At 40.8% G+C, this 24,758-nt stretch overlaps 2 protein-coding genes across 2 annotated transcripts in view; one reads left to right on the top strand and one right to left on the bottom strand.

Annotated features, from left to right (window-relative positions):
• Nucleotides 1-1,031: 1,031 nt before the first annotated feature.
• PolI (DNA polymerase iota) lies at nucleotides 1,032-3,041 on the bottom strand. Its single transcript, XM_088257728.1, has 2 exons — nucleotides 2,895-3,041; nucleotides 1,032-2,807 (listed from the first exon to the last, which is right to left on the bottom strand). Exons 1-2 carry the CDS (start codon nucleotides 2,903-2,905, stop codon nucleotides 1,175-1,177), a joined length of 1,644 nt encoding a protein of 547 aa, XP_088113854.1. The 5' UTR covers nucleotides 2,906-3,041; the 3' UTR covers nucleotides 1,032-1,174.
• Nucleotides 3,042-3,553: 512 nt separating this feature from the next.
• The window catches only part of Atg2 (Autophagy-related 2), a 42,471-nt gene continuing 21,266 nt past the window's right edge, over nucleotides 3,554-24,758 (top strand). Inside the window, exons 1-19 of the mRNA XM_088257795.1 lie at nucleotides 3,554-3,840; nucleotides 5,490-5,658; nucleotides 5,988-6,140; nucleotides 6,809-6,911; nucleotides 7,761-8,309; nucleotides 9,370-9,521; nucleotides 10,048-10,209; nucleotides 11,213-11,301; nucleotides 12,178-12,353; nucleotides 13,911-14,062; nucleotides 15,076-15,229; nucleotides 15,999-16,196; nucleotides 17,067-17,232; nucleotides 18,048-18,133; nucleotides 18,217-18,401; nucleotides 19,260-19,383; nucleotides 20,927-21,075; nucleotides 21,397-21,599; nucleotides 23,791-23,941. Of these exons, the coding sequence (XP_088113921.1) occupies nucleotides 3,673-3,840; nucleotides 5,490-5,658; nucleotides 5,988-6,140; nucleotides 6,809-6,911; nucleotides 7,761-8,309; nucleotides 9,370-9,521; nucleotides 10,048-10,209; nucleotides 11,213-11,301; nucleotides 12,178-12,353; nucleotides 13,911-14,062; nucleotides 15,076-15,229; nucleotides 15,999-16,196; nucleotides 17,067-17,232; nucleotides 18,048-18,133; nucleotides 18,217-18,401; nucleotides 19,260-19,383; nucleotides 20,927-21,075; nucleotides 21,397-21,599; nucleotides 23,791-23,941 (3,289 nt within the window). The 5' untranslated portion in view covers nucleotides 3,554-3,672. The remainder of the gene's footprint in view (nucleotides 3,841-5,489; nucleotides 5,659-5,987; nucleotides 6,141-6,808; nucleotides 6,912-7,760; nucleotides 8,310-9,369; nucleotides 9,522-10,047; nucleotides 10,210-11,212; nucleotides 11,302-12,177; nucleotides 12,354-13,910; nucleotides 14,063-15,075; nucleotides 15,230-15,998; nucleotides 16,197-17,066; nucleotides 17,233-18,047; nucleotides 18,134-18,216; nucleotides 18,402-19,259; nucleotides 19,384-20,926; nucleotides 21,076-21,396; nucleotides 21,600-23,790; nucleotides 23,942-24,758) is intronic.

The following is a 24,758-nucleotide window of genomic DNA, read 5'->3' as shown; positions in this document are numbered from 1 at the left end:
TCGCCGAGATTTTTATGTGCACCGGTATCAAGACGTACCCCTCTCTTCGTCAGGACACTCACTACCACAGCATGCAAACAATACTACCCTTCACTACCATAGCACTATTTACACACTTAAAACTACACAAAATGCACTTAAGGTTTCAGCACAAACATGAGCCGAGGTTAAACATGCACTGAGTGCATGTAAATAGTGCTATGGTGGTGAAGGGTAGTATTGTTTGCATGCTGCGGTAGTGATTGTCCTGACGAAGAGACGGGTACGTCTCGAAACCGGTAGACATAAAAATCTCGTTGAGTGGTTATATACTAATTATATTAACATTTTTGTAAAAAAATTCATAAGTAAAAATGACTAACCACAAAGTAAATGCTTTAAATATGAATAATATTGAGAATAAGAATATGGAAGTCTGGGTATTTGCAGGGCTGACAACCCTCATAGGCTGGTTTAAGTGATCACTTTACACACATGTAACATTCGCCAATTCTACCCATTATTGACAACCACGCTACTCAAATTCTTGGAAGTTCTATAAATACGCATGAACTAATTTCGAAATATTGTTATTGAATCATTAGTGATTCGAGACTCAATCGAATGGGTATGAATGAGAATATTTTAAAGCTGTTCAACTCGATTTTCAGGAACAGAGCCATCAACTGCGTTTCTACCCACAACGTTGGTGAATAGAACACTCTACAATCCTTGGGTAGATATGCTCCGAGTGCGAGACAGTTGGCACTATTTCAATTGGATCCGATAGCAAACACATGGTCGTTGCAAAAACGTCTCCATTGGACAAATTACAGATTAAGTGCCACTTTTTCATTAATGTAGTGAATCCGAGGCTCGAGATTTCATAAACTTCTATTCCTTCCAGCGGAGGAAGAGGCTCGTTAGTTGCCAACAAACTGGGTGTATTGAACCTAGGCTGAATTACACCATGATTTTACTTTTCACTCCGAGATTAAATTAAATCCCGCATTCGAGTGCATGTATGTGAAATGTAGGGTAAAGAAAAGAGATTTTTAAAAAATTACAAAATATATTATTAAAAAGAAGGCTACCACCCCGATGTTGAAAATCTCTTATAAAAATAACGTCATCACGTGTCGACCCGCGGTCGACTTTATAACTATTTAAAATTTGATCACATAGTACCGGTACATCACTGTTTATTGGGAATGAAATATCTCATTATAGAGTTAGGCTTGTCCTTGGCGGGGGCGCGCGGGGGCTGCGCGGGCAGGCCCCGCGCCCAGGAGGCCCGCAGCTCCTCGCGCACCTCCTCCGGCAGCTCCCCGAACACCACGGGGTCCACTCCGGGCGGCGGCTCCCCGGGCGCGCTGAGGCGCAGGCGCGACAGGCGCAGGTCCCCCACGCCGCGCTCCTGCCGCACCTTTTTGGCCCGCGGCTCCGCCTCGCCGGGGCTCGCGGCGCCGCCCGCGGCCGCCGCGCCCCCCTCGCACTCCATGGCGGCGCCGCCCTCCGCCGCGTGCTCCAGGTCCAGCACGCTCTGCACGGCCACGTCGCGCATCAGGTAGCCCGCCACCGAGCCGCGCCCGGCCGCCGCCTCGCGGAACTTGGTGAAGGCCAGCCCGATGAGCGTGAGGTGGAAGGGCCTGTCCAGGTCCACCATCTTGCGGAACAGGCGCATGACGAGCTCCGCCAGCTTGTCGCTCGCCTCGGGCGTGACGCGCAGCGCGCCCGTGGCGGGGTCCCGGCGCAGCAGCGAGGGCGGTAGGTTGGCGTGACGCGACGCGCGCGCGGGCGTGCGCGGCGGCGCGTGCTGGCGTAGCGTGACGCGCAGGCCGCCCGGCGAGCGCCGCTCGTCGCCCACGAGCGCCAGCAGGCGGCGCAGCAGCACGCCGAACCTGTCGCGCACCTCGCTCTCCACGCTGAGCGCGCGGAAGCTGTCCTCGAGGCCGACGGAGCCGGGCGGACCGCTGGTCTTGACGTCGGCGCCGTCCTCGCCCAGACTGAGCGCGCGCAGGCGGGCCGCCACGTCCGCGCTGAACGTGTCCCGCAGCAGGCGCGGCTCGGCGGCCTGCAGCTGCGCCACGGTGCGCAAGCCGAGCGCGCCCAGCGCCTCGGCCGTCTTGGCGCCCACGCCGGGGATGGCGCGCACGGGCCCGAGCGCGGCGAGCAGCGCGGCGGCGCGCGCGGGCGGCACGAGCGTCTGCTGGTCGGGCTTGTGCAGCGGCGTGGCCAGCTTGGCCAGCAACTTGTTGTGCGCCACGCCGGCACAGCTCGTGATGCGCAGCCGCTGGCGGAGGCGCGCGCGCATGTCCGCGGCCAGCCGGGAGGCGGCGGCCAGACGCTCCCGGCAGCCGCAGTCGCAGGCCTCGTCCTCTTCTTCCCGTCCCCCGTACACGTGCCCCGCGGGCTCCTGCGGGTCGCCCTCGGCGACCTTCGCGTTGACGATTTCGGTGACGTCGACGAAGTTCTCATCCATCCCGAGTTTCTCCACCGGACACCCGTAGGTCTGCAGCACGGAGAAGATCTCCGCCGACATCTTGCGGTAGGGCTGCAGGTCCTCTCCCCGCACGAGAACCAGCCCGGGACAGAGCCTGAGTCCCTCGGCGACGGGCATGCACTTTTCGATCCCGAAAGCTCTAGCCTCGTAATTGCTGGTCACTATGATATTCTTCTGCTGTATCCCCAGAGGTCGCGACCTCAATTCGGGATTCCTCACCATCTCCACCTGAGCGTAGAAACAATCGATGTCGATATGAACTATGGAACGTTCGTGACCGTGTATAGTGTCATTGCCAAAAACTCGGGTCTCTTTTTTGGCATTCCTGAAAATAAGACAATGAAAGGTAAAAAGCGACTTCGCCAGTCGGGGTAAGGAAAACAGAGAGAGAATCCGAATTCGAGTTGTTTACCGATTTTCCATTTTGAAGACATCGAATCAGGGGATGCAATTTCTTAGAAACTAAAGAATTTCGGCAGATTTTAGAAGTCCCAAAAACAAAATACATCAGCAAATCTACGGCTGCTAACATCACGCCATGCTTAATTTTACCATAGACAAAGCCAAAGATTATATACTAGAGCAAACTAAAAAATCGAGAGATCGCACAGAGTTGAAATTTTTCGGAAAGCGATTTTTGCAATGAATCATTATTTTGAATATATAAATTTACAAAATCAAAAAAAAGGTATATCAAGTATATTGAATTCGGTAATTATCCTTACTTGTAATACTCTATTCCGAGTTTAGTATAAAAAATTCGGAAAACTCCCATGTGCGGCTAAGTAATAATCCATAATAAATAACAGTACTTACTTACATTAAATTTACTCCTTAAAATGTGGTTGTAACTTCGAATTATTCATCTGTTTATTTTTTTAATTTATGCAATAGTTATTGTACTTTTATAAGGTAAGAATCTTTAAATAATTGCATTTATAAGTTTTTTAACGTTACGATAATACACCTACGTCGTACGTATGTCGCGTATTATCAGCAGGAAAAAGAAAGATAGATATATTTATGAAGGTCTCTTCTGATTCTGAACAAAGGTCTGTTTACTTCACATTCGTACAAAAACAAATCAACACAACTGACACAACAATGTTCGTGAAACGTGCTTTTATTGCATTTCTTTGTGATTATTCGAATTTTGCGGCGTAATTAGTATTTAGCGTTAATGTTTCAAAATGCCTTGGTACGTTCCTTGGTCCGAGAACATTAAGAAACGTGCCTGCAGATATTTGTTGCAACGATACCTGGGACAATTTCTGGAGGAAAAGTTGACATTGGATCAGCTGAGTGTGGACCTATACAATGGAACGGGAACCGTCAGCGATGTCAGCCTTGACTGCGAGGTTTAATAACATGCATATTGTTTTCATTTCCGTCTATTGTTTTTATTGCCTTTTATATATTCATCCCTTCATATGTTACGCAAGATTTTTTTTATCAAAAATATTTTTCCAATACGTGATGACATTTTACAATATTCTATAACTTTGTCATGCATTTTAAATGGATCTTAAAAAACGTAAACCAATACGCATCATAATCTTTAAATCATACTGTCGGCTTAATCCGTAAGTGTCCTTCATCTGGTTTAACTTTACCAGAGTAAATAAATTGTAAATTAAAGAGGCGACATATCACTCACTCCTTTCAACAACGTCATATTTAAAAAAACTTGATTTTTCAGGAGATCGTTTTTAAAGTTTAAAAATATAATACAATGTATTAAAAATAAATATCAAGCCACTTATTGTACTTTTTACTGTGCAACAGATCGTTTTAGCTAAAACCTGAATGTTTTTTTCTCTATTTGAAAAATATTTAGTATTTTTAAAAAAATAATTAAACAATACTTTTTCTTCCAAATGCAAAAACAACACTTTCTGCCCTGTAGCGGGTAGATATTAAGTTAAAAATATGCCGCTTTTGCTGGGATATAGTACATTTTCTGGGCATTCCGAAAACATGCACAACTGAAAATTGATGACTTTTGATATATATGACGTTGTTGAACGGAGTGAGCGATATATCGATGGAACAGCATAAATCATCCTTCATAGGATGCATCATCTTTTTTTTTCATGTCATTAATGTTACATTTGAACCCATGTGAGCTGGGATTTTTTTCAAAGCGAATTTAAAAGTGTTTTATTTTAAGTTTATACAACTTTCAATTGACAAAAAAAACAAGTTTAGTATAATAGATTAAGAAAAAACACAAACTTTATGTAATAATTTAAGAAATTAGTTTAAAATATTTTGTTGTAAAGAAGTGTTTATTTACAAAAATTTACATATGATTAAAAAAATTATGATTTAAAAAAAAAAAAAAAAACAGCACACAACATAGTTGTGTTGTCTTGTGTATCTAAACTGGATCTCAAATTAGCAATGAAGGAGAGATCAGATGTTGTATCGCCATTGCCAAAAGTGCCATGCCTAAGCTAGACAAAATGGAGAAAGACCGGGGTGTGAGTAACAACACCAAGATAAAGCTTGTCAGTAGTCCGGAGTTTTGTCCACTCCATTTTTCTCTATGCTGCTGAAACATGGACCATAAAAGCATCAGAATGGAGAAAAATGTACGCTTTTGAAATGTGATGTTGGAGGCGCATGCTCTGAATACCATAGACAGCTAGAAGCACCAACGAGTCCATTCGTCAGGCGTTACACTTGGATGGCTTTACTCTGGCCAATCTCTGTACACGACGGATTCTTCAGTTCTTTGGTCACATTTTGCGTGGCAATGAAGATAGTCTGGAACTACTGGTTGTGATCGGTAGCCTGGAGGGGGAGAGAAGGAGAGGAAGATCCCACACACGATGGACCGATCAAGTTAAGGTAGCAGCAGGCACCTCGATGGTTGGAGCACTACGTGCAGCGCAGTCAAGGGATAACTAGTGAAGAGTCTTCGACAAGGGTCACAACCCTCAGTAATGAGAACTAAGACGGAGAAGAAAGTGTATCTTAACAATGCCTAATTGTGATATTTCAGGCTTTGAACGAGTTAGGAGAGGCGCAAGGATGGCCGTTGGAGTTCGTGGACGGGTTCCTGCGGAGGGTGGACGTGTCCATTCCGTGGGCCACTCTGCTGAAGGACGACTCCTTCGTGCAGGTCACGGGACTCACCGTCACGGTGCAGCCGCGACAGCGGACTCAATCAGGTTTCTATATGTTCTTTATATCTTTCTTCTTATATATCGCCCGTATCTTAAAGAAGGGTGAAAGTAGACTAAATGGCGTTGAAATGGGATCTCTTAGTTCGGCAAAAAATTGTATGATAGATGTTTGAAGTGTGATATTAGGAATTCTTGCTAGCAAGGCTGAGATAAGCATTATCGATAAAATTAAGAAAGGTGCCCACCCCCCTCCCCCCTCACACACACACGCACAATATATTTAGTCGCATGCAGAGCACTACCCACGCATGTCGTTTGTCAACAAATATAGTATGTTTGTGTATTTATTTGATGGATTTGTTATTATTGTCCAGCCACATCCATGTTGGAGTCCATGTGGTCCTCGATGACCTCTTCGATGCAGCTGGCTGCCGAGTGTCTCCAACAGGGACAAGAGGAGGGGGATACCCTCGCCCCGCCGCAGCCCGTGGAAGGAATAGAACTCTTCGCGCAGACCATTGACTCCAGTAAATATATTTCTAACACTTTCATCTTTAAAAAATCTTCCGAGAATATAACCCTTTATATAACTGATCACGGTCTTTGTGAGTTTCTCGCCACATTCCCGGATCAGATACGGAAGCTCTAGGCTTTCTGCCAAACCATATTTGTAATTTATTTTTTAAGAACTAAGTGTGGAAAATGTTTGAAATTGTGTCCTGATTTTACTGTTAATTTAAATTTAATGGCTTATAATGTATCTTTCACTGATAGTCTACATCTTAATCTGAGTTTTGTACTGAAATTTGTTGGTGGAATTGTATTTCATATAATAAAACCAAAACTGTTTAGTTTTTTCCATATTTATTTTATCTGATCATTGACCGGATTTCGTCATTACCAAAATCATCAACATAATCACGAACATACAGTGGCGTGCACAGATAATTAATTAGGCTAGGCAGTAGAGGTAGGTTATAAGGTAAGCTAGGTTCTACTTACTAGGATAGGCAGTAGAGGTAGATAGTAAGGTAAGTTAGGTACTACATACTTAGTAAGGTCTGCTAGGTACTGGTTGCGTTTTTATATGTCACGCAGGTAAGTTAAGATAGGCACTGCTTTTCTCCCTCTATGGAAGGCACTCCCTTGCGAACATATGATAGCAATACATAATTGCTTTGTGGTTTGTTTTCAGTTTTGTGTCGAGTGAAAGTCAGATTTTCCGATACCAAAATCAGGATGGAGCATGTCCCTAAAGACAGTCATACAGGCGTGGCTTTGGAAATTCATATCAAGAAGTATGTTTATCTTATGTATTATTTATAAATCATTCATTTTACTCATTGAAAAACCCCAGATTCACTGGCTGGTTTTTTTGTAAGATTTATCATCAAATTAGTGAATAATTAAGTAAAATCAATTTCTTATATTTCAATTGCTCATGTATTTAATGGATTAAAATGGGCCATAAAAATTATATGGAATGTTATACCATTATACAATTATACCATTCATTGTAATGGCCATTACGTTGGAATGACCCATATTATCTTGAAGCTTGACAAACGTCATGCGGCTAGTACTAAAAAGAACACCCACCGCAAATAATTCTTAATCACTGACATCACAATAGATTTTAAGAAATAGTGGTATTTACCAAGTGGAAACTTGATAAATATTGCCATAAAGTGACTGCCGAATCAATAAATGAAATTTTAACTGACTTACTTCAGCCTTCTTCTTGTGTCCAGTATTGAACAAAGGCCTCCCTCTTGGACTTACGCAGTTCACTGTTGGATGCGACTCTTTTTCAGTGCAGGCCCGCCATTTTCCTAATGTCATTGGACCATCTTGTCTGGGGCCTACCCACGCTTCTGCATTCTGTTTTAGACCTCTAGTCAAGCAACTTTTTCTATCTTCAGATATACGTACCACATGAGCTGCCCAGTTCCACTTTAGTTCCGTGATTCTTTGAGCCTTTTAATCTTTTCCCTCATCCAACATTAATTTTACGACCCCGAAGGGATATGTTAACCATCCTTCTCTCCATTGCTCTCTGTGTTACCCTTTATGTTAAAAATTTAATTCTTAATTGTACTTAAATCTTGAGTTGTTTTAATTGATGTATTTTATTTGTTTATTTTCAGTATTGACTATTTGGACGAGGCAGGTTCTGACCCGCCGACTGAGTTCTTGGACTCTGATAACTCGAAAACATATATCGTCAGTACTTTTACTACGAAAAAAATAGCGTTTGAAGGAGTAACTTTCCACACTGACGAATTCCCTTCAAAGGCGCGGACATTTTCTCGTTCCGTCATCGCAGAACCGTCCCACGGCAAAGAAGAGTTCTCGGAGGAACTGCAGAGAAGCAATATTGACAACATCAACGTCCAGAGCCTGTACGAGTCGTGCAATACCATGTACAAGAGCTTGAATGAGCCAAAGTCCGATATTTCTCCTGATCTCGGAAACCAGTCCAACTTGTCTCTGGAGCCGGAACCGATAGTGTTTGCGAGGCTGGCGGGGCGGCAGGAGGTGAGGGTTCGCATGAAGCAGTCTCAGGAAGCGGCGGGGCCCAAGGTGGACTTCCAGCTCACCCTGGGCTCCCTGGCAGTCTTCCTCAGTCCCCGGCAGTTCCACGTCCTCGTGGAGCTCGCCGAAGGACTGGCGTCTCCTCATTTGGAAGACAGCAGGTAATATTTAAGATGGCAATTTCGTCTCCTAGTATTACACTAGTGGCCTGTTTAAACCCACCTCACCCAAAGTGTCTTAAAGTTACGTGGTATGTGAATGGCGCCAGCGGTATTCATAGAAATATTGAATGTTATTAACATATTGTTTGCGGGCAACGCTTAAATGCGTCTTTTACATGCTGTAGGTAGAGAGCGGGAGACATTTAAAAGCGTTCTATTTGCTTTAGAGCATAGGTGGCCAACATTTTCAGTAGCCGGGCCAGATTTTAGAAATGAGATTTCCTACCCGGCCGTAATACAAAATATATAAACATATTTACTAGATACTTTTCAAACTTATTTGCATCTTTAGCCTCGTAATGCCGTTAATGTTATACTTTTTCAAAATAGAAACAGAATCATTTGCATATCAGGCATGTTGGCTTTGTTTTAAATTCCACAAAAAAATAGTTTATAGTCCATCTGTCATAAAAACTTCTCAGTTCTTCTGTTACTCTTCGCTTCTTTAGTCCAACGTCTATACTACTTGACGCCATTACGGGTCTTGAAATTGCCAGAATGGTGAAATTCTCCCACATATAGGATATTATACGAACTACGCACGATGGAATGTTTTTTTGGTGGTTTTGTGTACACTAAAGGAAAAAAAATGTGTGATTTGCTCTGCGGGCCACAAGTAGACACCCGGCGGGCCGCATGGGGCCTGCGGGCCGCGGGTTGGCCACCCTTGTTTTAGAGCATGAGAGACACAAAAAAACATTGTACAGATTGGAATTGGGTTTGCGGTTACATGTGATTAGCATACTGAGGGTCAGGCGGCCGAATGTCTGAGTATAGGGTCGGAGTTGATGAAAAAACCGCCCGCCAACAATGTGTTAAAATTAAAAATGCCGAAGCATCCCCGAAGTATAAAAATTACAAAAAATATTAATGACTAATTATCGAGGTATTTTAGGGAGATTGAAGATCCCAAAATTAAAATGAACTATATTTACTTGGACATTTGCAATATTGCGAAAGCTAGATTTGCATTATAATATTGGTTATCATTGCCGTTTAGTAACGTGCCTTCCCGACATTCCGGCATGAAGTGCAAGCCCATGAAGCCGGCGGACTACGAGCGCGTGGAAGCCCAGCTGCTGGGAGGCTTGGCGGCCGCTAGCGGGAGGAGGGGTCTCTCCCGCGCCCATGGCTGGAGTAACGCCAACATGGGTAACTAACGCCACCTTATTTATGCATTCTTCGGCCCGCACTTTGCATATCCTGCTATATGACAGTAATGTTTGCAGTCAATGGTGTTTGATAACTGACTTTTCACAAAATGAAATTCTCCAAACCAACCTCGTCTTGTCAGTTGACGAGTAGCTGTCATTATCTGTCATTTTCCTTGTCTTGCCAGACAGCTGTCGGCTACCGTTCTGGAGGTCCCGGGTTCGATTTCCAGGGGGGGTTCGAATAAATATAAAGTGATTTTCTCACTCTAATATTTATTATATATTACCGTGGACCGGTACCTGAAGCGGAGGGCTGATCACCTTTCTTTCATATGTTAAAACGATCAAGATAACACTGCAATTATTTGATGCAGTGCCCTATGCAGGTGCGGATGGGGGTTTGAAGAAAAAAATTGCCATAATTCTTTTGTGTGAGGCTAGTAGGAGGTTTGTAGTAGATCAATCCGGGGTGTAGGTATGTTCAAGTTTTGTGGTGGCCAGTCTCCATGGAGTGTGTGTTGCAGAGGACAGCGACCCCGAGGAAGAGGAGTGCTTCCTGCCCCTGCAGCGGCGCGAGGAGCCCAGCCCGGGGGTGTGGGACAGCATGGTGTCCTCCTTCAGCAGCAGCGTGGGGTCCACCGCCAGCAGTCTCGGGTCTCTGGCGACCACCACTAAGAAGAAGAAAGGTAACTAACTAACCATCACGCTGCTTTCCCGCAGTGCTACCAGAGGTGCGTATAATGCCTACGCGGAGAGAATAGAATGCCACACGTCTCTGTCTTTGCAAACATTCTTCGCCTCTTCCACGTTCATGCATTTCCTCATACATACCCGACGATTATTATGACTCCTAACCTAACCACTTTCAAGTACTTGGCATACCTGATTGTGCCAAGTTCTTTGCCAAACTTGTCAAAGAAGAAAGGTGACTTCTAAACTATCCTATAAAATTTTGTGTGTATCCAAATACTTGTACAAAAAAAAAATACAGCACACTGTATTTTTTTTTTGGCTTAATTGCATATTCAATTAAATATTTCATCTTCTTTAAAGCTTAAGTAAATAATTTTTTATCTAAATTGTTTGTAACTTACTTATATATACAAATTGTTTATTATATTCACGTGTTGGTGGGAACATTGTTATTTAATTGAAATTAATTTCAACAAATGATTCATGATAGAAACTCAAAAACCCTACCTTCACAAACTGTGTCCCGAATGCCAGTTTGGCGTTATCAAAGGTGTCACTGTGCGTAGTATGATAAAATTGTGTCGAACAAAAAGAAAGTGATATTTATCCTTTCATGGAGTACAATAATTGATGTCCGACCTTCTTTGGGGAGTGGGTTCTTTTTACATGATTTTTTTTCTTTCACGAAATCTATGTATTATGAAGATAGAAATTATGTTAAAATGATTAAAAAATTAAAACTCACTATCTCTAGGTTTTATTTTATGACAAAATTACATACAAATATCCACAGATGTCATTGCTCTACAAGTTACATCATACCAACTGACAGACGGACTTTGACGTTCATTAATGTCGATACTCCTTTGAGGATAATTCACACTGACGTTAATTTACGTCCATACTCCGGGAAAGGTTAAATAGTGTCTTTGATTTATTTGATCGTAACTGTCTTTTTATTGAATATTGCGCACTTAAGCATACTTATGATGACAGGATCGCAGACTGCAGAAGGAGATCCATCAGCGGAAGTATCCCAACTCCATATTCGCGTTGCTTCCCTCGCCTGCATATTATTACACGAGGTAAGTATTATAAACATTAAACAATAATTTTTTGAACGAATAACCTGCAAAGCCCTTACTTTAAGAGAGTCGACTACAGGTAGGATAGTAAGGATAGGGAAGGTAAATGTGAAAAATACATCACAAACACCCAGACCAATTTAAAATAAATCATATGATAAAACAACAATTAAATCGTAGTCATACAGGAGACCAACTAACAAAACGTAAAATGTTCAGGAGGGCCATTTAAGTCACTTTTGCTTGGGGAGAAAATAAACATCAATGCAGTTAGTCATTTTTAACAAGTCAATATATTATACTTCCAAGTTTAAAATCCTTTGGGATTTTTTTCAGGGCAATTTTAAGCTAGTAATAATAATCAAATAGTCAATGATCCTCCTGTATGACTACGATATAGTCTTTTCCACTTTTATTTTATTTGACTAGTGACCGGGTTTTGTTATTACCGACATAATCAGACTAGTGGGAGGCTGTACAAAATTATTTATTATTAATACAACAAGGTAGTGGTTGAAAACGATAATTTCATATAATTTTGAAATAAAGAATTTTTGTCAGAAAATGTGTATAAAATCATCGTTTTCAACCCCTGCTTTATTGTGTATATAATATAAAATTTTGTCTAGCCTCCCACCAGCCCTATGATGTCGGTAACGACGAAACCCGTTCTCTAGTCAAATAAAATAAATGTGGAAAAAACTGAAAAGTTTTTGTTTTATTATATAAAATACTGTTACACCAAGAATCGTCAGTACGAAACTTAAATCTTATTAGATAATTCAGTATTATGTATACATATTTCAGTTCTAACCCAAAAACTAGGTTTGTATGATTTCTAAAATAAAATCTTGTTCAATGCAACTGTATTTGTAGGATATCCTAACTCTTTCCGCCTCCGGGAATGGCGAATGCTTGGCGGCTTCCAGCGTGAAACAGATGAAGTCGGTCGCCGAAGAGTTCTTCAGCAAGATGGGGCTCTCCGCTCTCACCAGAGACTTGGAGGAAACCGGCAAACTCTTACAAGAGGCCGTCACCTTGAATCACCTGAGGTAACAATCGGACTTTAAATTTATTCGATAGTCGTAGAGTTCAGATACTGATTATAAGTCAACAAATGCGTAACTTGCCTGAAATGATGAGAATCAGCTGTGACATTATATCTTAATAGCTAAATGACCACCCGCGTTTGTGCGAGTTTTGCACTGATCGCTAAGGACCGGTCCCGCGTTTTCGCGAGTTTATAAGCAGTCGAACTCAATGACATCTATTGAGTAAATCAAGACATTTGTTCATTAAAAATAAATTCACGCTACTTAAAAAGGTTTGTGTCATGGCTATGAGTTGATTTCAGTTGAGTTGTGTTTGTATCTCATTTCTAAAATTTTAAATTTTTATGGGTCGACTGAATTTGTTTTGATATTTTTCAGAAGATCCTAGATATTAAAGAGAAGATTAATTGAGAGAAGTGACAGTGAAGTTGATAGTGATTCTGATAGTGGTTCTGAAATAATTAAGTTATAAGAGGTCCTCGGGTTTTATGCAAATGGTTTTGAGTGATTCTGAAGATGATTCTGCCGGGGATGTTGATGAGATGGACTGGTCAGACGCCGACACTCCACGAAACAATCGGAGCTTTTGTGGAACTCCAGGAGTTTAATAATTTCCAGAAAACTCTGAAAATGTAAATGGTTTTGCCTCTATGTTTATTACAGATGAGTTTTTGGACAAAATCGTCAATGCATGCGATTATAGGCATATATCTCTTACATTTACATGCGGTCGTTAAGGTGTTTAATTTGGACTATTGAGCAGAGGAGGGCAGTGACAAAAATAGTAGTTTATTGAAACTGCAGACAGTTGGTAGAATTCCATATTGAATTGTTGGGTAATATATCCAAAATAAAACAAGGTTTGTTGAATTGAATTCTACATTTATTTATGTATATGTCAATACGTGACGCGTTTCGTCTTCTTAGGACATTATCAAACACTCGAGTGTTTGATAATGTTCTCTTGTTTTGTTTTGGATATATTACCCAACTAAAATAGTAGTATTTAAATAAAAACTTCTCAGAAGAGACCGCCCCCTGTGCAGTTTATACAGTCTTGTGCGAACGTAGGCGTCTCTTACACTAGATGTTAAAATTTAATGTTGGTAAATTAAATTGAGTGAGTACAAGTAGCGCATTGCACATACTGAGAAACCGCAAGCGCTATCTAAATAGACTATATGAGGGTTAGGTTTATGTATTAATTTTAAATCAAACACAGATTTTTTGAGTCTACTAAGTTGTATTTTACTAACAAAAACACATTTAAAAAAATAAAAAAATTCTGTCAATTGTTTCGCCTTGTTAGGGCATCATCAAACGAATGTCATTCGAAAATCATTCGTTTGATAATGCCCTAACAAGGCGAAACAATTGTCGCAATAATTTTTTTTATGTGTTTTTGTTAGTAAAATACAACTGAGTAGACTCAAAAAATCTGTTTGGTTTAAAATTAATACATAAATTAAAATGGAGTTTTACAAATTAAACGCCAAATCAATAAAAAAAATATAAAAATGAGGGTTAGGTGATGATGGGTTGTGGCTCTGTCCGCAGGGCGCTAGCGGCCCCCCTGGTGCTGGAGGCCAGCGAGCGCAGCACCTGCTCCGGGAGCTGCCTGGCGGGCCACCTAACCGCGCCGCGCCTGCAGCTGACCGAGTGCCTGGCTGGACTGGCGCCCATCCCCGTCCTCGCCTTCACGCCGCCCGGTGAGGCACCGTCCTCTTTCTTTCTAACCAACTAACCATCACGCCGTCTCGGGCAGAGAGAATACAACGCCACACCAATTCTACACAATCTTTGCCTATTCCACATTCGTACACCTTCTCATACATTCTTCTTCTTCTAACCCTTATTCGCACCCGACGGTACATAGGGCCCTGCATCATATCCATGCAGAGTTATCTTGATTATTAATTGCATGAAAGCAAGGTAGTGCACTTCAGGTACCAATTCAGGGTGATATGTCGCTCACTCCTTTCAAGAACGTCATATATCAAAAATTGTAAATTTTCAGTTGTGTGTGTTTTCGGAATGCCCAGAAAATGTACTGTATCCCAGCAAAAGCGGCATATTTTTAACTCAATATTTACCCGCAACAGGGCAAAAAGTGTTGTTTTTGCATTTTGAAGAAAAGGTATTGTTTAATTATTTTTTTAATATACTAAATATTTTTCAAATGGAGAAAAAACCTTCAATTTTCACCTAAAAAGATCTGTTGCGCAGTAAAAAGTTTAATAAGTGGCTTGATATTTATTTTTAATACATTGTATTATATTTTTAAACTTTAAAAACCATCTCCTGAAATATCAAGTTTTTTTATATATGACGTTGTTGAAAAGAGGAAGGCGAATGTGCCACAAAGAAAAAACATATAAACATATAAATTACTAAATTTAATTTCAACCTTAAAGTATAAATAAATGACCATACATGTCTATTCCGTTAAATCAAATAAAATAAAAGTTGTTAAATATCACACCGATTTTGCCAGTGGCTTGATATTTATTTTTAATACATTGTATTATATTTTTAAACTTTAAAAATGTTCTCCTGAAAAATCATGTTTTTTTTTATTTATGACGTTCTTGAAAGGAGTGAGCGATGTATTAAATAAATATGTGAGTGAAAATCACTCATATCTATTTTGACCCCCCTGGGAATCGAATGGGTGTTAACTTCATGCTAACGTTTTGTTTTTTTTATTATTATTAATCTGCAGAACAGAAGAAGGGCCATGATGATGATGATTGTGAATCCGGGTTCGCAAACGCGCTGGGGAAGACGCCCGATGTCAAGATACATTTCAAGAACACCCAGAGGGCCATACGAGTCTCGGGAGAGAGGAAATATATCAATCCTAAAACAGAAATCAAGTAAGGGAGAACACTTGTCACTAGACACTAGCATACCATGCTGTAAGATCCTTGAACATTGCCATTTGCAGCCGAGTCGCTCATGTTCCATTCATATTAAAGATCAGTCAGCGTAGTAGTCGGCAAACTTATTTCTTCTTTTTCAAACCCTTATCAGCACCCACAATGATCACTTAAACTAGCCTATGATGGTCGTAAGCCCTGTAAATGCCCAGACTTCCATATACTTCTTCACCTACATTAAGATGCCAAAACAATAATACATATGTAAATAGAAAACACTGTTGTTTGAGGGTAAATTAAATGGAATTAAAAGTCTACTGAAAACAGCTGACGCCAAGTACATAAATCTTCTTCAAACCCTTATCCCCACTCCAATGGGCATTTGTTTTATTTTTTATTTTTTAAAAAGGAATAACCCGCAAAGCCACTACATTTAGAGGCTTGTCTGCAGGCAGGATAGTAAGGATAGGGAAGGTAAATATAAAAAATACATCACAAACACCCAGCAATTTATTTTGCAATTGGCGGGAATCGAACCCGCGGCGCCAGTTTCGCAGTCGAACGTCTACCCAATTACGCCACGACACCTGTCATATAATCGCAGTGTTATCTTGATCGTTAACACGTGAAGGAAAGGTTATCAGCCCTTCGCTCAGGTACCAGTCCAGGCTAATACTGAATTAGTATAAATAAGTAAAAAAAAAGACACAAATATTTATTCAAACTGATTTACCACATAATAAATCCCTTGTTGATTTGATAACAGTGTCAACTTGGAGCCGTGCACTGTGGAAGTGGACATATCCATAGCGGACCGGCTGTGCGCGCTGCTGAACCCCCCGCCCCTCTGCCCCCGCGCCGCCAGCCCGCCCGAGGGGCTGGCCCCCGCCGGGCCCCGGGACAAGGGAGCCGACTCCAACTGCCAACTGAAGGTCATTTGTCCCCAAGTGTGCATCAGATTGAGGTAACTATATTATACATTTTCCTTCTTTCAAATTTAATCTAATATTTTACTTTTTCTTCTTCTACTGTGTGTGTGTCATGTCAGGACTATCACTTAAGAGTAATTGTCCTTGTCTCGGGCAGCTCTAGACAGTCCTGATCCCCGTCCAACCTGGTATATTCCGGAGCCAGGAGATCTGCCATCTGCCCACACCTCGTCGACACTCTATTTAGCCTTTTATGATTAGGTGCAAAAACTTTTTTACCTTTAAATGCATACTATTCCGCAATAACAATTTCACATCAGTTGAAACATCCTTTCGTCGCCTGAAATTGTTATAATTCACACTGCCATACATCTAGGTGTTAGAATTATGTCAGCCTTTTAAAATTAGATGGCGCTGTGAGTACTTTCTTGACATTTAGTTATTGTTGTCAGAGTTTTTTTTTTAATTAAAAAAATATAAAAATCACTCATTTTAAGGGTTTAGTGTGTCAATATTTTAAAATAATACATATATTTCTATAGTTTTTGAGTAAAATCTCACTATATCCTCCGGAAACCGCACTGCGTATTATGCGCACTAGTCCGGTTTCTAGCATTCTCATCAGGGAAGCACAGTGTGCAATGGTGTGTGCTTGTCAGATTCCCAGTGCTCTCACTAGGAACCGCACTGTGCAACATGTGTGCTTGTCAGATTGCTCAATTTTCCCACCAAGAACCGCAGTGTGCAATGTGTGCGCCAGTCAGATTCCCAGGGTTTCCACTAGGAACTGCACTGTGCAATGTGTGTTCTTGTCAGGTGCCCAGTATGTATTCCCACCAGGAACCACAATGTTCAGTGTGCGTACTTGTCCGGTTTCTGAAGTGCTGTATGCGTGTGGTTGTCAGGTTCCCGGTGGCGGACCTGCGGCCGCCGCACGACATGGAGCGCGCGGCGTGGTGGCAGCGCCGCGTGCACCGCGACCTGCTGCTCGCGCACCTGTCCGAGGCCTCGCTGCGCGTGCAGGCCGGAACCTACCAAGTGCGCTGCCGACAACTCAAACTCTGCTACTCGGTAACTGTCATTCCATTTAACTAAATATATATGCACAGTGAAACCCCTATTTTACATTTTTAAGGGACCCATTATAATAATCTATGAATGCGGGATTAAGAAGTCAATACACAAGGAGATACAATAGAGTAAAGATAAAATCATATCTGCCTCTGTATTGTAATGGTAAGCGTGCTCGGCTACCGTACTGGAGGTCCCGGGTTCGATTCCCAGGGGGGATCAAATAAATATAAGTGATTTTTCACTCTAATATTTATTCAATATCACCCTGGACTGGTTCCTGAAGTGCAGGGCTGATCACCTTTCCTTCATGTATTAATAGTCAAGATAATACTGCATTAATATAATGCAGTGCCCTATGCATCATTGGGGTACGGATGAGGGTTTGAAGAAGATGAAAGATACCATTCTCCCAATCTGCATAACCATTAGTAGGTGAACATTCTAAAAAGAATACGAGTTTTAGATGTAAAAAAAAATATTTATTGAAAAAAAATACAAAGGTGAACAGAACCAAAAAAATATAAGAGTTTATTGCATTGTAAATAATCTGTGATCGACATTTGTTTTCTTTTTGTTAACCAACAGCATGTTTTCGGCTTTGCAAATAATTTATTTCCATATTAGTAGTATTTATTTTTCGGCATCAATCTATTTTTGTATGATATAAATTTGGGGGAAATAAACGACACATCCGGGAAAATGATTATTTGAGAAACAATATATGTTATAGAGGTTTCTCTATTATGTAACAACTTTAATCAAAATCTTACATAACATTACATTACAGATAGTTTTTCTTCTTCTTTTTTCAGGAATCAGAGGGGGAGAATGAAATCCACCTGGGCACGGCGGGACCGGATGAGAGCACTTCTGGCGAACTGGCTACGGATTGGCCCATGTAATATCCACATATTTGTAATACTAAAATCTATTTTTATTAATTTATTATGATTATTATGATGGTCATGTCTCCTTCTCCAGGGTCAGCATCAGCAGCCCGGGGGCGGAGCAGCTGCCGGGCGCGCTGCTGGAGTCCTGGCTGGAGCCGGGGGCCATGGGGCAGTCCTCGGCCATGCTGGCGGAGCAGCTGGCCGCGCCGCCCGGCCCCTTCAGCCACAAGAAGATGGTCCACGAGAGCGACACGCCGCACGGGAAGGGAGACGAAGGTCAATTTTTTGAGATATCACCTACTTTTTTAAATCTCAATATAGACGAAGAAGAATACGAAAGTCTGGGCATTTACAGGGCTCACGATCTGTCACAGGCCGTTTAATTGATCACTTTACATACGTGTAACATTCACCAATTTATTATTTATTGATTCGGTATTAACTTTGTGGAATGACATGTTGATTATTTAAAAAAAAAAGAATACTTGTATAATATCACTTGTATAGTATCCGCCTCCGTATTGTAATTGTCTGCGTGCTCGGCTACCGTATTGGAGGTCCCAGGTTCGATTCCCCGGGGAGATAAATATTAGTGTTTTTTTTCACTCTAATATTTATTCAATATTGCCCTGGACTGGTACCTGAAGCGGAGGGCTGATCCACCTTTCCTTCATGTATTAACGATCAAGATAACACTGTGTTTATATGACGCAGTGCCCTACGTACCATCGGGTGCGGATAGAGGTTTGAAGATGAGTTTTATTTCATTACTATGCTGAAAGTTTTTATATTTAAGTATCTTTTTATGAAAAGGATCTTTTAGGAAGTCCTAAAGAGGAGAAGGTGGACACGGTTAGGACATGTCCTTAGAATGCCACCTGAGAGCATCAACCCCTCGTGTCTCTTCTTCCAACCCCGAGGATTCCGGCGCCCCGGAAGGCCGCTGACGACCATTCACCGACTATACTCAGCGGAACTTCGAGATGCGGACTGACCTGGGAGGAAGCCAAGGAGATGGCGCGTGACAGAGTGACTTGGAGATGTCTCCAAGTCACTCTGTCTTCTGAAAGAAGAAGAAAAAAAATCTTTTTATGAAGAAAAAACTTTCCTGACCTGACTCTCTTCTTACTTCAGATGAAACGGAAGAGCTGGTGATACCCGGCGACGCGGCGGAGATGGCGGAGTTTGTGGACTACTCTATAAAGAACTCCCTTCTCCAGATCCAGTGCAATCTTCCTGTAGTTAGTTTACAACTCAGGTGAGTCATGCTGATGCCTTTGGACATAGTATAGGCTACAGTTTGAGAGCCTGGCTGGTGTCACTATTTATCGTATGCCATGTTAGGTCACGCGACATGTATGCCTGAAGATAGATGGATGAAAAGGGTGCTTGACTGGAGGCCTAGAAGTGTGGGTAGGCCGCAGACAAGATGGTCCGATGACATTAGGAGAGACGCGTCCTACAGACATTGGAAGTCCAAGAGGGAGGCCTTTGTTCAATACTGGACACAATAAGAAGACTGAATAACGTGTAAGAAAAAAACCTGCACGTTTATGGATTTACAAAAAGGTCATGATCGAAGGGATAAAATGAATCTATGGAAGTGTTTTGAATATTGAAAGCATTAATTTTGTCGATCATATTGATATATTACTTTGAGAAATAAAAAGACTTTGTTTTTTGTCATAAATTAAACCCTGAAGAGGGCAACAGGTTGTTGCCGAAACTAGTTGGTTGTTAATAAAAATTTGAATGGATCAAAAAACAAAGTCTTTTTATTTCTCAAAATAATAAATCTATGGATGGCATATCAGAGGCACAGCTATTTTGTATGAGGATAGCATTTGTGTATGTGGTTCATTCGCATTGCGGTTTAACATGTTTATAGGTGTTAAACAGGGATGTGCAATGTCATCTTGGCTGTTTATATGGATAAATCATCTTCTTGGTGCCTACACCAAGAAGATGATTTATCCATAAAAATCCCTCTTAAAAATAGGCCACAAGACCTAGTCTTGTGGCCTATTTTTAAGAGGGATTAGCCTCCTGTGATGCCCAGCTGTCAATCCATCTCTTTGGTGGTCTGCCTAATAGTCACCTACATCGGAGTTGGCTGTGCAGTGCAATGTTGGGGAGTCTGGATGGTTCCATTCTCCTCACAAGCGCATACTATTGTCTTCTTCGTTGCTTTTCCCACCTGACATCTTCCATCTCGCTTCTCTTATCCTGTTCCTTATTGGATAATTAACACCATATATGGATAATTGGATGAAAGAACTAAATGGTCAGAATATTGGAGTTGGAGCAAAATGTGGGTACGTGGTTGGCCCAATGGCACTGATCAGGGGCACACACGTCCACTATCTCCTCAGAGGTTGCAATTTATATTAAATGAAAACATAAAAAGAATAAATAATCAAACTTACTTGACAATCCGCGATTATTTGCACAAAAGATTTTGGTTTACAATTAACTTAAAATTTACAGGTTTTTATTCTAAACTTCATATTCACAAAAATATTATTAAAATGTTACAATTTTTTTTTAAAGAGAGGTGTAGGATGTATCGACAGTTCAATTGCAGTTTCGGTGACAAAAGAGAGAATGTACTCGTCTCGCTCTCGCTTATAAGGGCTTGGTGATGTTACACTGCTATGTTCGTAAATGCGCAGGACATTCACCACAAAAAGATCTGACTAATGTATGAACTGAAGTACGCTGGTGATGCGTTGTTTCTTGTTGATAGTAAAGAAGACCTGTCAATTAATTATGTTGACAAATTTAATCAATCAATTTTTCAGCTCTAAACATCTGTATGAGGTTTTGTATAACCGCATAAACTCGGATCTGCTGCTGTGGGAGGGGTCGGCTCCGCGCCCCGTCCCCCGCCACGTCCCCAGCAGCGCGCACGGCACCACCTTCACTATGTGCAAGAGCGCCCTCAACTACAGTGAGTGTTCTACACCAACAATTTCTATGTCAAAGTCAAATAACTCGATCCGACTGAGTCTGGCTGTAATATAGATTATTTTTTAAAAATTGACTCCTTTCACGAGCGACATTTCGCATAACGAGTAACAGAGAAAGGGCAAGTCCCTTTTTAATGACATTCACTTGTGAGTCGGGACTTCCGCTCTAGTCAAAACAAAAAATATTTCGCTTAAGGAGTAAGATTCTGGAACAAATTATACCCGTTATGAGAGGTTTCGCTGTATATAGAAATCAGAGAATTGTATGAAAATACTCGATAATGTGTCTTGCAAATTTTTAGATTCGGACTGCGATTCTGTGTCCTCCTCGGAAGACAGCGGCAATGTGTTTTACTCGGTGTACGACCAGAAGTCCAGACAGCAGCACAAACCCAAGTCCTCCGGCAGGACCGTGGACATGAAGGAGAGAGCGGGGAAGACAAACAATATCTGCTTCAACCTAAAAATCGGGAAGGGCTTACTCACCTTACACACTCCTGTTCGGGTAAGTTTACTCTGTGCGCATTTGGCACACAGTCTGTGATACATCGGATAATACTCAACATGCATTCGGCACAAGTCTGTGATACATTGGGTAGTGACTAGCGCGCATTAGGCAGACAGTCTGTGACACATCAGATAATGCCCAGCGCGGATTTGGCACACAGTCTGTGATACATCAGATAATGCCCAGCGCGCATTTGGTACAAGTCTGTGATAAATTGGATAGTGACCAGCGCGCATTTGGCACACAGTCTGTGATACATTAGATAGTGACCAGCGCGCATTTGGCACACAGTCTGTGACACATCAGATAATGCCCTGCGCGCATTTGGCACACAGTCTCTGACACATCAGATAATGCCTAGCGCGCATTTAGCACACAGTCTGTGACACTTTAGATAATGCCCAGCGCGCATTTGGAACACAGTCTGTGACATCAGAAAATGCCTAATGCGCATTTGGCACACAGTCTGTGTCACATTGGATAATGCCCGGCATATGTTTGCCACACAGTATATTGATTAAAGTAGTAGGTATTCGTCACTTTTTCTCAAATTATATTTATTTCTAGTTTATGTTTTTAATACCAAATTGTCAAATATATTAAGAGCTGGAAATACAAAATACACAACCAAATTTGTGTACTAATTAGAATGATAAGCTTTAAATGATTAAAACTAAGTTAGTAGTAACATTTCTTATATATAATTTATATAGCGCCATTTACGTAAAATACTACCTCAAAGGCGCTTTTTTGAATTGAGGTATTAATCGATTGCCAATGTCTAATTCACACTACCAAAATAAATGGAAATAATCCAAAATATTGTATCTTTTTGTATAATAATAATAATAATAAAACCCTTATCCGCGCCCCAATGGTGCATAGGGCACTGCGTCATATAAACGCAGTGTCATCTTGATGGTTTACACATGAAGGAAAGGTGATCAGCCCTCCGCTTCAGGTACCAGTCCAGGGTAATATTGAATAAATATGACAGTGAAAAAATCACTTATATTTATTTGGCCCCCCTTGGGAATCGAACCCGGGACCTCCAGAACGGTAGCCGAGCGTGCTGACCATTACACTACGGAGGCGGACGGCTCCTTTTGTATAGTTACAGAATATTTTTGATTTAATAATTTTTTTGTTGGCAACCATTATTCAGCAAAATATGTCTGCATTTAACTTGCATTTCAAATTGCGATTGTAATTCGAGTAGTGAAAGAAAAGCACCCAATTTTTTGTTGTTTCTATATAATTACATATTCAATTATGTATGTAACAAAACGCTCACTCCTTTCAACAACGTCATATATATAAAAAAACTTGATTTTTCAGGAGATTGTTTTTAAAGTTTTAAAATATAATGAAATGTATTGAAAATAAATATCAAGCCACTTATTGAACTTTTTACTGTGCAACAGATCTTTTAAGGTAAAACCTGAATGTTATTTCTCCATTTGAAAATTACTTAATATATTTAAGAAAATAATTAAACAATACCTTTTCTTCCAAATGCAAAAACAACACTTTCTGCCCTGTAAGCGCGTAAATATTAAGTTAAAAATATGCCGCTTTTGCTGGGATATAGTAAATTTTATGGGCATTCCGAAAACATGCACAACTGAAAACTGACAATTTTTTATATATGACGTTGTTGAAAGGAGTGAGCGATATGTAAAAAGAACTCCACCGATAAGCTACATAAGTGACTTTGTGGGTGCAAAAAAAGCTGCTTTATTTATGAATTTGTAAATTGATGTATTTGTGTATATATTTAACAAAAAAATAAAATCAATACATATATCATCTTGAAAGCTTAAAGGGGTTATTTTATATCCGAGTGGTGTGAAGCTTAAAGATTTGATTGATAACTTCACATATTTGGGACAGGTGTTTTTTACGCCTGTGGACCGCTGGCGACGGGATTCGATATGTGTACATATAGTTTAGATCTTAATAAAGAGATTGGTACATAATATTCATATAATAATTCCTTCTTTTCTGACTTCGAAATGAGGCTGGCGCTGAAGGTAAAATTACCCTTCCCCGTCCTATAGCATCCGGTGGTAGAAATACCTTGGTGTGCTAATAACAAGTGGTGACACAATTAACGATTGGATGGATGCAAGGCATACAGAGCTGCATGCCATCCTTTTCATTTATGATGCATTATATGTTTGATCAGGACTCCCAGAACCTGGTGGTGCCGGGGCAGCAGGGCGAGGCGGCGCTCACCGTGGGCGGGCTCAACCTGTGCCACGTGGGCGGGGTGGGAGGGAACCCCAAGAGAGCCCTGGTCTCCGTGCAGGCCACTCACGCCCTTCTGCATCATTGCGGTAAGGCCCAATCTTTCTTGCATCACACATGTTGAATTTTTGTCACGATGTTGGTTTATTGGCTAATAAATTAATATGAAAAATCACAAGACTATCGATAATATTCTTATTGAAATCTGTAGAAAACTAAGGGATATATTAAGGTTTAAACTTCAGATATTTGAATAAAACGAAAAACGTGCGTTCGCATACGTCATGAATGTTTTATCACGTCATATGATTTATTGTCTATCATTTATAGAGCTGTAATAGTAGACTAGCATTTGTGTTTTACAAATATGAGGGGAGGTTGGACCATAGACATCAACAAATAGAGCCGCCAATAATTTAGCAATGTTACCAATATTTAAATAAGTCCATCGTTTCTGTGACGTCATTCATTACCAACTTGTGAAAACAATGTATTTACGAAGGCGAATTTTCTACAAGAAAACGATGAATGAAAATATTGATTATATCAGGTGTTATAAATACTTTATAACTATTCAACATTTGTAAGCATAATTCAACATTTTAGTTGTAATAGTTGGATTATTTAAGAAATAATTAACACATTTTATTTCATTACACACGACTAGTTTAAAATAACTAGTTGTTTTCATCGACAGATGATTAGTAAAACTAATTCAGGTATGTATAAAGGTTGATAGCATAATAAATATAGGGGGGAGTGATTACCTTGCTTTCATTTAAGTAATTTATTTATTTATTTATTCACACAAATGTCTAGAGGGCTTTTACAAGTAAAAATTCAAGTAACAAAAAAATATAGAGTTGTTATTAGTATATTATGATCAGGATAGCACTGCTTCAATAC

The sequence above is a fragment of the Brachycentrus maculatus genome, unplaced genomic scaffold (assembly GCF_059751285.1).
Source record: "Brachycentrus maculatus isolate JH-2025_06_01 unplaced genomic scaffold, ASM5975128v1 h1tg000087l, whole genome shotgun sequence".
Taxonomy (NCBI): Eukaryota; Metazoa; Arthropoda; class Insecta; order Trichoptera; family Brachycentridae; genus Brachycentrus; species Brachycentrus maculatus.
This window is presented reverse-complemented; position numbering and strand designations above follow the sequence as displayed.